The 13,292-nt window shown below is 26.9% G+C and overlaps 1 protein-coding gene across 1 annotated transcript; it reads left to right on the top strand.

Moving 5' to 3' along the window:
* The first annotated feature begins 711 nt into the window (after positions 1 to 711).
* LOC114190278 (28 kDa ribonucleoprotein, chloroplastic) lies at positions 712 to 2,654 on the top strand. The gene is made up of 4 exons (XM_028079098.1): positions 712 to 1,177; positions 1,346 to 1,447; positions 1,534 to 1,806; positions 2,348 to 2,654. The coding sequence occupies exons 1-4, from the start codon at positions 752 to 754 to the stop codon at positions 2,405 to 2,407; spliced, it is 861 nt and encodes a 286-aa protein (XP_027934899.1). The 5' UTR covers positions 712 to 751; the 3' UTR covers positions 2,408 to 2,654.
* The last annotated feature ends 10,638 nt before the right edge of the window (positions 2,655 to 13,292 follow it).

Genomic DNA, 13,292 nt, shown 5'->3' with positions numbered 1-13,292 from the left:
CTTTAATTTTATAAGCGTACATAAAAAGAAATCAAATTTAAAATAATTTTTCAATAATTATTACTTTCACTAATAATTTTATTTATCACTCCATTTAAAAAAAATATTAAAATAAAATTTTACGATACCATAATACTTTTACTCATTTCATTATTAAATTACCAATAATTAAATACACATATCCATTATCACGGATATTTATCAAGGATATTCATTACGATCGGCATGAATTTTATCTGCAAATAATTGTTACTATGTTTTTTTTTTTTCTATCCCCAGTGGATAATTACATGCATTAAAATTTAAAAAAAAATTATAAATCTGATAAAGAAAAATCAATTTAATATTTAATTTTGAAGCATAGTGATTGAAAAAATTCCCACAGGAACCTTAAAACTAATAAATTAACGATACAAATTATTTATAATTTTCGGTATGCAACATTATCGAAGCTTTTTATCTGTCATATATTTAACAGATCATACAGAGTCAAAATATTGCAGTTAAAATGAGAGAAATATAGCGAAAGTTATACACATTCGATCTTATACATAGAAAAATACATCTGGGGCATATGCTATACGACTTGAACTCATCTTATCTTGACATATCCATTCTCACCAACAACACCAGACAGTGGACACAATCATGCCACGCAAGCATAGGAACAAACCTTTTCTCTCTCATCATGTCATTAACACTGAAATGATAATCTTTTAATGTAACATTTTTGTGTTTCATCGGTCACAAAATGGCTGCCACTGCTGCAGGCATAGCTTCGTTGTTTTCTTCTTCCATTAACAACATCAAATGTCTTCGTTCCAAGCACTGCTCCGTGATGGATCCCCTTACGACAGCAATGCCGTCAAACCGCATGTTTGCTGCACCTGTCTCACACTTGGTCGAACCTTTGTCCATCGGAGGTACCATGTCGCATAGGTTGTGGGGGCCTAGAATTTCTGCTGCTGTTGCACAAGAAGAGGTGGTTGTTGAGGGTGATGCTGGTTTCGTTGAACAGCAGAAAGTGGAGGAGAATGAAGAGGAAGTGGTGCCAGAACAAGACTCAGATGAATCCCTTGCTAGCACTAAGCTTTATTTTGGGAATTTGCCTTATAGTGTTGATAGTGCCAAACTTGCAGGGCTAATTCAGGATTATGGTAGCGCAGAACTTATTGAGGTATTTATTTATGCAATTCATAGAGTTTAACACAATCTATGGTTGAAAGATAGAGAAAAGAGAGCATAAACTATATAAGTATTCTTGTACTTTTAGAACTTCATTGATCCAGCTTGCATTTAACGATTCAGTAAAGTTGATGATTTATATATATACATATATATTTAGGTTCTTTACGACAGAGACACTGGAAAAAGTAGAGGCTTTGCATTTGTGACAATGAGTTGCATTGAAGACTGTAATACAGTGATAGAAAATCTTGACGGAAAAGTAAGGATTGCTGTGAGTTTTTGTTGAATTGGTTTGTTCTGGTGATACCCTTTTGCATGATGAATTTTGTGAATGTGACTTCTCAGGAATTCATGGGCAGAACCTTGAGGGTGAATTTCTCTAACAAACCAAAGCCAAAAGAACCCTTGTACCCTGAGACTGAACATAAACTCTTTGTTGGGAATCTGTCATGGTCGGTAACTAATGAGATTTTGACACAAGCCTTTCAAGAATATGGAACAGTGGTTGGAGCTAGGGTCTTGTATGATGGAGAAACTGGAAGGTCACGTGGCTATGGCTTTGTTTGCTTTTCAACAAAAGCAGAGATGGAATCTGCACTTGAAGCCTTGAATGATGTGGTATTTTACTTCACACTTTTACTGGTTGTGTTTTTGTGAACTATGTAGAACTATATTATGGCTTTTCTATAGACAAAACCTTAGACACAGTTCTTTAGGTCTTCCTAGAGCTACTTTTCAATCAGAATTGAAATTTTGCCTTGTAATCAGATCATTATAGAAGTGTTAGAGATTCCATCACGAGTAGAGACAAGCAAGTAGTTTCCGGCATATAAATAGATACAAACCTTATATTTCAAACTAGATTTAAAAGGTTAAGTATAAAATTCAATTCTTAAAGATGATATCAAAATCATCCAAACTCTTAGTAAGATTTGTTGTTTATCGGAACTAAACCAGTAAAACACTTTTCCAAGGTGATTCATTCAACCACACACCATAAGTAGTATGATTTTTAAGATAATTGTTATAAAAGTTACCAAACTCATTGTGCAATATGGTTTGTGATTGACTCATAAAGCAAAATTATTTGCTGATGTAAACATGAACTTGGAGCATAAGATGCAAAAAAAATGAATGTTATTTTGCTTATTGATCTCAGGAACTAGAAGGAAGGGCTATGCGTGTGAGTTTGGCTCAAGGAAAACGTGCACAAGGCTAATAGAAAGTTGGGAAGTATGAGATGAGAGATGTTCAACAATGGTGGCATAGAAAAAAGAGAAGGAGATGCATTATGCACTTAACTGCTGCAATCTGATGATGAATTCCTTTTCATTTCTTGTGCTGTATTGTATAAATTATTTACTCACTCCCATTTTTAATAGATCTGCTGACCCCAATGCTGTTATATTGTGTTTGACATTTTTTTGCTGATACTACTAACATTGGCCAATATTTTTGCTTCGTTCTTCACTTGCAGAGTCGTGCATTGAATCACCTACACCTACTCTAATGTAATTTGTTATGAAATATTCTGCACCTGAAGGTGTGAAGTTTCACACCATAATGAAATGACAAACTTTAAAAATACCTATTCATATTGCTGCAAAACATTAGAAATGAGTTACTTTAACATTCTGAAAAATCTACAGCACTAGTATGCTGAAACAATCTTTCTTGTTTCATTTCATATATACCATTTTATTAGAATGAGTTTATACTTAATTTGGTATGAGTTAAGATTTGGATTCATTTATATATATTATTAATTGGATTAATTATGTTTTTAGTCCTTAAGCGTCCTTAAGCTGTGATTCAAAATTGAAACTCGTTCATGTCCGAAATTTCAATACATTTTGGTTCTAAACTTTAAAAATGAATGAACATAGTTGGTTTAACCCAATTATGTTAACTTATTTTGATGTGTCGAACGCGTTTCATGTTAGTATTGAAATTATTTATACCGTTTGATACATTTTTTAATTTAATATCGGCTGAAAAATGCGTTGACACCTAAAAAAAGTTAATGTAACTAGTTAAAATGATTATATTAATTTATTTTTAAAATTTAAATAACAAAATGTATTAAAATTTCGAACAAAAATAAATTCCAATTTTAGATCAATGTTTAAGAGTTAAAAACATTCTTGACCCCTACTAATTTGATGATGTGCATGGAATCTTAATACATAGTAGATAAAGTATTTGCACGTGGTCAAATAAGGTTTGACGACAACTAATATGATAGATTTAATAATAATTGTTCAGATAAACTTTATACCATAAAGTGAGTTTTTGCTTAATTAAATTCGATAAAATCAATTTATCAAGTGATGTATGCATTTATTGTATTACATATTTTGACAGTGTAACTAATTGATTTGAGATTTCTAACCTATTTTAAACAATTCTATATCATTTGGTTACCGTTTTTAAATCTTCGGCTATGGACAATGAAACTCTGAACTGTGTTGAATCTTCGGACAAATATATTTGAAAAGTTCAAACTGCAACATGTTCTGTTTGGTTTAACATGATTGCTGTTCTGGGAACAATTGTTCCATAACTTCCTGCACTGCTGCAAAGATAATGTCAATGTTGAGCTCCTCAGTTACCAGCTAAGAAAGAACATGATGACAAACTATTCAACCACAAGGTTCACGAATAAGATGATATAAGAAAATAACACTTTAAGGAAAAATATTCTACTATTTGGAAATTAAAATATTGAAAATTTCTTTTCTTCTTTTTCTTAGTCTTGTATATGTTTACAAATTTGTTTGTAATTTTTTTTGGATTTTTTAAGACATGATTGTTCTTCCATTTAGACCAACTTCGGGCCTCCATTTGGGCTTCCATTTGGGCCAAGATAGGCATCCAAAAAATATAGAAGGATTATATGTGCCGAGATTAAATTTAGTTTTTGATTGGTTCAAATCATTTGTTCATGTTTCTTGAATCAACCTATATGTGTTTAGGATTATACATACTTTCATTTGTGTTCTTTTGTAAAATGTTGTTTAGTTAACACCTAGGAGATTGAATTTTAATTTTTTAAATCTTCAAAATTTGTTTAAATTGAGTCTAGCTCCTTTAAATGTTCTTAAATCTATTACAAGTGGTCCTAGTTTTTTTTCTCATATCAGTCCATGAAAAGATAAACAAATAGTCTTATTCATCATGTTTGAGTTCATAATTTGCTATTAGATATTAGCACGTTTTTAGCATAATTTTCTAATTGATAGAAGTGCTTGTCAAGACCTATTTCTTCTTTTGTTGACAAATAGTGCTTCTAGCGCATGTTACTCACACTTGCTTGTTGATTTTGGAATTGAATTAGAAAAAAAGTAATTTGAAGTTGCTTCTTGATTTATTTGAGAAAAACAAATTATATACAAGAAAAATGATATAAAAAGTTAAGACTTATATGTGATTAAAACAAAAGAAAACAAGCAAATAAAAGCAAAACAATACCCCTTAATATAAACTTCACAATTAGCTAATTCTTTGGCTTATCTTCATGTCGGATGCAAACATCATAGAGTTTAAAAATTTGTTGAGTTCTAAAATTAAATTTTCATCTTGTGTTGCATTTGAAATGTTATTCAACTTACATTTTTATTTCTTTTATTAATGAATTCTAGAATCGTTTCTTTGGACTCACTTTGAGTGTTTGCTTTTAAAATTTTTCTTTAGTTCTAGCTTGTCCTTTTTTTTGAGAATTCCTTAAATTATTGTCATCATCTTTTTTTACTTTGAAGTTAATAATTTCGACTGATTTTTTCTTGATTTTATTTCTTCATACTCTTGATTAAAAGTGATTTGGTTAATCAATGTTTATGGAGAACTCACATTTTCGTTAGATAGCATCTTAGGTGTTGTGGAATCCCAGGTGGAGTAACTCCTTTGGTAACATCAAGAGACATGAAAAGACACCATAGAAAGCAAAAACTTTAGAGAAAGACAAAGGCTCACAATTGAGCAATTTTGCAAAGAAATTGCAAAACAAATATATAGACACAAGGATATAAATTTGTGACAGAAATTTTCGTCTCTAAGCCTACAAATTTTGTTTTTAAATCTTATTTGTATTTTTAGCCGGCAATTTGCTACAAATTTTTTTATTTAGGTATTTTGGAAAATCTTTGGTTTTCTCCGATTTCCCTAAAATGAATAGTGTTAGAGGAAATCAGTTAGATTGTCCCTTAGACTTTCACTTTAGGAAAACATCTCGCTTACTTAAGTGTTTAGACTTGTAAAAGTGTGCTAAAGAACTCACAAGTGTCACTTAGTCTTTCACATTAGAAAATCTTCTATTTTAACTTTATGTCAAGTTTTACTTCATTTGTCTTTTAAATTTTGTCCTTTTTGTTAGAAACCAATTCATGGCAAACTAAGTTTTATGCCTAAATATTTGAGAGCATTTCATTTAATTAGGGTACATCCGTATACATTCTTCAAAAAAATTTCAAAATTTTTGTCACTCCATTTTTATTAAAACATTTCGAAGTTTGAGAAATTTTTCTATTGATAAAAAAATGAGTGATAATTCTCATTATTCTAGTGTGCATGGAAGTTGTAGAGGCATATAAGAGACCATAAAGGTATGAACTTAAAGGATATGGTAAGAAACTTAGAGAAAGAAAAGCATAAAATGGAAATAAGGAAATAAATTAAAGATTTAATTACTAATTTGGCTCTGTTTTCGTCCAAAAATATTAAGTTAGTCCTCCAGTTTTTTTAGTCTCAAATTGGTCTCGATTGTGAATATTGATGCAATTTTATCATGATTTGTGAAAAATGATACAATTTGGTCATTTTTGTTAAATTTCTTACAACAGATCAATGATTTTTTAACAACATTAGCACTAGGATTATGTTAATTACACAAAAAAAGAAGCACCCCCAATAGCAATTTCAATTTTGATGAAAAATCATTGATCTGTTTCAAGAAATCTAAGAAAAATGACCAAATTGCATCAATTTTTCACAAATCGATATCAAATTGCACCAATTTTCACAAATAATAACCAAATTGAGACTAAAAAAATTGAAAGACCAATTTGAAATTGCTGAACGAAAATAGGGACCAAATGAGTAATTAAACATAAACTGAATTAGAGGTTTGTTTTCTTAACTCGTGAATAAGCAAGGGAAAAAATATAGGAGCAAACTTAATGAAGTTTCACAAAAAATAAAATATCATTATAATCCTCTAACCTTCTCTAAGTGAAGGGGTGTATAATAGCAATCACAACAATGGCAATATCATTAAACCTATTAGCATCATAGACCTAGAAGTAATACTTATCCTATGGAACCTAGGATAGACATAAGGTTGAACTTTCTTATTGAATCTTTGGATTGTATATATATAAACATGCAAGATAATATATCATTAATTATTTTTAGATGTATTTTCCTCACACTTCTTAATTTATTACAATGTCAAATTATTCCTTAAAAGGTTTTCAAACATTATTGGAATAACATTTTTACTTATTAACATATAGTGCTTTGGATGTCACTTATGTCACATATGCTTTGATTTGAGCTAATATCCATCATAACATATATAGGTTGATCTCAAATAGAAAATTCATTATACGTAGCTTTGAACACATGCTTATTTAGTTAATTCTCAATATAATTAATGGTGTTTATTAAACACACTAAATACGCATTATCATTAGACAATACCATATGAAGAAAAGGTAAGGGAAATATAGAATAATAAGTAACCTAAGATTAAGTTTCTGAAAACTAAATCTAAGTCACTCATAATTTTTCTTCTAACAACCTAAGTTCATTTTATTTTTATAAAATAGTCTAAGCTTAATTAAAACAAACAAGTATATTGTTTTTTTAAACGATAATTCAATAACTTTATCTTAATTTATTAAGACAAAGAATATTATCATTATGCATTTAATGTCTTTTAGTACATTTTACAACCTTATTTCACCATAAGATAAAACAATTTATAGACCTATAATTGGTAGCATATTTTAAACTTACACAATTTGACATGCATTAGAATAAATTAATTTTTCACTTTACTAATTAAAACTCGTCTTTTGATAATCTTTTATCCACCTATTTATCATTAATGTAATTAACTGCATTAATATATATCATTTCAAAAAATAATATTAATATTATATATCACTCCTTTATATCAATACTAAAATAATAAGTTATATGTTTATATATCAACATCAGTGTTTATTGACCATTGAGTTATTAATTAAGTGGTAGTTTTTGTTTAATGAAGTTGATTAAATACACTTTATAGCTTAAAGGTTAAATAACCTCGTGAGGATAAAATTATTTTTTTCGGTTTTCAAAATTTTTAAATTGATTAACAGTAATAAAAATATTAATTAATAGTTCAAATGCAATATGAATTCTTAATCAATTAATTCTAATTCTTATGATTTCGTAAACCGAAATATTTAAATGGATGTATATTTTATATAAAAATTATATTTTTATTAATATCTTAAAAAATTTAACACTTTTAAATAAAAAAATCTTCTATGGTTCATATATATTTGCAACTAATTTTTAACCTACAAAATTGCACACATAAGCGTATCTCTATAATTAATTACAAAACCATTTTACTAAACGACAAAATATATGTATTTATGCTTCTACTTTTTATGTTTCTACAATCAATCAATAAAATAAACTTTTCCTTTGTTGCGTATTATTAAACTTATCAAAAGTTGTTGGTGGTTTCTTTGTGACGGAAAGTTGCTTCATCTTCAAACCCATTTTTTCAATTATTAAATAACTACTTTATGGACAATGATTGTGATTGCGCCGCCAACATTGACTCACGTAGCACGCGCTTAATAAATAAATAAATAAATATATTAATATTAATCGTTATTTTTTTTCAAACCTTTTATTAAATAAAGATTTGACTTTTTAAAACAACATATGTTAGAGATTTCTTCTTAATGGTTATACATGATACATCGCTGCTTATATATTCCATTCCATCATAAATTATACATCATTATACATCATTGGAAGTTTCAAATAATTATCACGTTAAAGGAAAGTACGAAATGTTTGAAAGAAAACATTTTATTAATGTTTTATTTAAATAATTGGAGCTGTTATTAGAAAATAAATCTTATTTAATTTTTAATATAGAAAGCATTTAGTAGGATATATTTAATTATTTGTAATTAAACAATGTTTAATGCATTAATAAAAATGTACAACATATGTTTTTGGAATTTTTTAAAATTTTTTAATTAATAAATTATTAATTTGATAATAATGTATATAATGGAAATAAATGAGACTAATCCAATACAATAAAAATATTAAATACACATGGTTAATTAAATTCATGAGTATCTGATTTCTTTTGTCAGTATCAAAAGATTACCTTAAAATGAAATTGTTGAATGCCTTTTTGTGTTTCGAAGATTCTAGGTGGTGGTGTCTTCTATAGTATATGTTTCCATTCTTTACTTTTAAGAATGTATGTGATCACTGCTATTAAACACGTGATTAAATACTTTAAATTTTCTTAAATATGTTTTTTTAATATACGAAATATTCCCACACCTAATGATTTTTTTTGTTAAATATGATTTTTTTCTTTACTTTAAATTGAAAATTGGAAATTTTGTCACAAGTTAGTCTTTATTTTTATAAATTTGTGGATTTAATTCTTATAATAAAAATTTGTTAAATTTATTCGATATTTCAAATGGGTTTCATTTGAATTATTTACATCGTTTGACATATATTTATTCCGATGTTAGTTGAGAAATACGTTTGTCAAATAAATTTTAAAAAAATTGATTCAAATAACTAATTTTCTGCATTTATAAATAAATAGAAAATCAAATTGGTACAAAATTTTGAAAGTAGACCAATTTTAATTTTTAGTGAGAATTAAGAGACTAAAATTATATATTTAATTACTTTTTCTAATTTGAACCTTTTTAATGTGTACATGTTTACCATAAAATATCTAAAATGAATTGTGTTCCTATATTAAAAACTGTAGTAGTTTAATTTTCAGGTAAACCGTAAACTTTATCAAGTATTTTTAGATTAACATATCTTAATTAGTATTAATGAGAAATTTTATTGAGAAATGTCTTTGACAATGACATATATATATATATATATATATATATATATATATATATATATATATATATATATATATATATATATATATATATATATATATATATATATATATAAATATATATATATAATAAAGACTTAAATATATTTTAAGTTCTTTAATTTTTAGTGAATATTAAAATTAGTTTTTTTTTTTAAATTTAGGTTTAATAGTCTAATTTGATTTTTCAACTTAAGAAATGCATTACTTTAGTTCTTTTATCCAAATTTTGTTAAGTTTATTATGATTAACATTAAAACGAAGATGTGTCAAATGGTGGTACAATCTTAACAAATTTGAAACGTCAACTAAATTTAACAAAATCCGGTTAAAAGGACTAGATCTACATATTTTTTTAGATTAAGACTAAATTGAACAAAAACTTCGAAGATGGACTAATTATAATTTTCTCTTAAAGTCAAAAAATAAAAAAACATAATTAACCCTAAAATAAATAATCAAAATACTGGTACATACATATACATATACATATACATATACATACATATACATATACATATACATACATACATACATGCATACATATATATATATATATATATATATATAAGAAATTAAAAACATAAGAACTAAATATTTAAGACATATACTGTGAAATAAAATTTAGAACTATATTTACAAATTCATTTAAGCCGTATGAACATATTAATAAAATTTAAATTTTCAAAATTTGTCTTTAAATTTTTAAAGTGAACTTACCCGATCTAATAGATAAGGCTAAGTAATGCGACATAATAAGGTCTAATTAACCTTATCACCAAAAAGACTATAAAATATTATAAGATATATCTATTAGAGCAAATATTTACATATCAACGGTAATTATGATAAATCTAGGTAATTTGATTACATCTTGATATCCTTTACACCAAATATTTACAGGATATATTTGGTATACCAAGTAAGGTGTCACATTATTATTATTATTATTATTGTTATTGTTGTTGTTGTTGTTGTTGTTGTTGTTGTTGTTTATTTGAGGTAAGTCGTTATTTTTCTGATATTGTTTTATATTACATTACTTGTTTTATCATATGGATCCAAGACCCAAAAGGTCCTATAAATATATCTAGTATTCCCAAGTTATACACACCTCATACTCATTCTCCTTTATTATAAAAAATTCAAACTCTCTTACTGACTTGAGAGTTGGAGGATCTTTTACAGATGAATTTTTCTCTTTATTCTAGTCCTCAGGAACATACATTAAGATTTTTTCATCCATTCATATCTTGTCACCTGTCCAAAGGTCCACATGTCAAATCCCGATAAGAACAAAAACCATATTGAAATAGGTTGAATGAATTATGTAAAAACTACGAAAACACAAAACCAACCAATATCAAAAGTGAAGTTAAGTCTATCATTTCAAAGTCAATATATACAACAATAATGCAAAAGAACAAAGTTTGAATTCAAAATTTTCTAAGAATAATCACAATTTGGCGATAATTTTGTTTCCACCAACTTTTTTTAAGTAAATCTATTTGCTTTTAGAACACACTAATTTCTAACTACTTACAACCAAGAATGATCCTAAAAGTGATAATTCTTGAAGTTAGATTAACTTACTCATCTTACTTCGAATTACTTCCCTACCTATTAACAATCTCATGTGATCATCTTAAACAAAAATTAAAGAATAACACTTTTGATACCAAATATTTATACTCACTTATATTTAAATACAATAACTTTTATCTATATTTGAATTATTTTTAAGGTAAATTAGAACACTAAAGTCACTAAAGTGATCATCACATCACATGTGTAAGACTATAACGACTTTGGGTCAAGTTTGGCAACTCCACTCCAACTAGGATTCGGATTTTCTGCAGTGGAGAAACAACGTGAGATGGTGAACTTCTATCATTCTACCATTAACTTCTGATTTTTTTTATTTGATAAAATTAAAATAGTAATGAATGGCTAAGATCTTCTAAGTGGTGGTAATGTTATTATATATAGGATTCTCTCCCACTCAAACTAGATAATTCATGTCAAGGTCTCCCTTGAAGGGAGTCCCTTCATTCTTCACAGAGTTGAAATTGATAATAAAGGACAACTTGGGTTGCTTAATGCATCATTCAACATAGGTTTGGTGCATTTTCAACTATTCTCGATTTTCTTGGAATTCTTTCCCAATAATGTGAAGATTAATTTACTTTTTCTTTGTATCTATAATAGTTTTCTTGAACTTATTCTATAAAATAAATTTTTGTATGACTATTGATTACATTTCAAAATTAATTATAAATTTATTTTAAGTATGGTAATCTATAACAATATATAAAGGGGATTCCTTTTTTGTGTCCACATTTCAAAATATCCATTTTACCCTTTAAATATAATAATTTATTAAATTTTTAAAAATTAACCGTTACTTTTACAAGATTTTTATAAAATCGGATGTCTCTGTTTCTTCTCTTCGTCTTTGTTTATTAATGATTATTCTTTCATCTATTATCATATATTTCACTTTATTTTTAATAAATATAATTTTAATTTATATATTAACTTAATAACATTACAATATTATAACCTGCTATAATAACATGCATATGTGTTTTTATATGGGCTAAAGAATATATATATATATATATATATATATATATATATATATATATATATATATATATATATATATATATATATTGCAGCTAAAGGTTTTGATATCGGTTATTTTTAACATAATACTTTTGTTCTCGAACGAAGTATAACAAGGCAAGATAAAAAAAATGTGGGTCTTTGGGCTTCAATTTTGAATCGAAGCAAAAACTTCAACATTAAACTTTAGTTGCCTTTAAAATTGAAGCTCAAAATACTAAAATATTATATAAAAAATAAAGGAATAGACTTCAATTCCGAGAAACAACCAAAGTCTATTGTGCTATTTAAAAAAAAATAAATCAAAATTTAATATTGCCAAATGAACCATAAACAAACAAATTTTCATGCTTTTACGATACTATACAAAAAGAAATATTTTTTTTATAAAAGTACTATTGGTGGCATTGTTAAAAATATTTGTTCAACTATAAACTTCGGTTCTTTAAAAAATTAAAGCCTTTACTAGTATAGACTTAAGTTATTTTAGAACCAAACGTTTGTTCACCTACGCTATAAAAACTTTGTATATATCAAATGTCATTAAAAGAATAATGGGAGAGGTCTTGTATGAGTCATTCATACACGATGATTGTACATTAAACTTATTTCTTTTGAATTCTTAGAGGTAATTCTTCAAAATCCAAAATCCAAATGTGCACCAGGGGACATCTAAACTCCTTATTTCTTTAATAAAACATGCACTTGAGTGCGATACAAATTGAAATTTTTATTTCTTCTGAACTTCTCAATCTCGATTGTGTTGACTTTCTTCATGACAAAAGAAACACACAAAGAGGACTAATCTTGATTAGGGACCGACCATCTATGGATTTGAAACATATTAGAATTAAAGTTCTAATACCAATTTGTTAGGTAATCGATTAAGAAGTTCACATAGAAACACATACAAATCATCCTACAATTTTGTAAATGTTGAAAATAATGAAAAAGGAAAGAACAAACACATTATATGATAAGAAAAAAAAATAAGGGTTAAATATGTTTTTACTCCCTTAAACTTGGATGCAAAATTGGAATTTTGCTCATTTCCAAACTTTGATACAGTTTGGTCCTCAAACTTTAAAACTGAATATTTATAGTCCTTATAATCCAACTATGTGAATTTCTTTTATACTGTTAAACAATGTTTCAGGTTGACGTTTGAGTTATTTACACTATTTCACACATTCCAGCTCAAATGTTAGTCTAGAACACCGTTTAACATACAAAAATAAAGTTGATTTCGTTGGGTTAAAGGATTATACCCACTCATTTAAGTTTGAGGACTAAATTGTATATACTAAAAAGACTA

The sequence above is a fragment of the Vigna unguiculata genome, chromosome 7 (assembly GCF_004118075.2).
Source record: "Vigna unguiculata cultivar IT97K-499-35 chromosome 7, ASM411807v1, whole genome shotgun sequence".
NCBI classification, from domain to species: domain Eukaryota; kingdom Viridiplantae; phylum Streptophyta; class Magnoliopsida; order Fabales; family Fabaceae; genus Vigna; species Vigna unguiculata.
The sequence above is the reverse complement of the archived record's forward strand: the minus strand, read 5'-3'. Positions and strand labels throughout refer to the sequence as shown.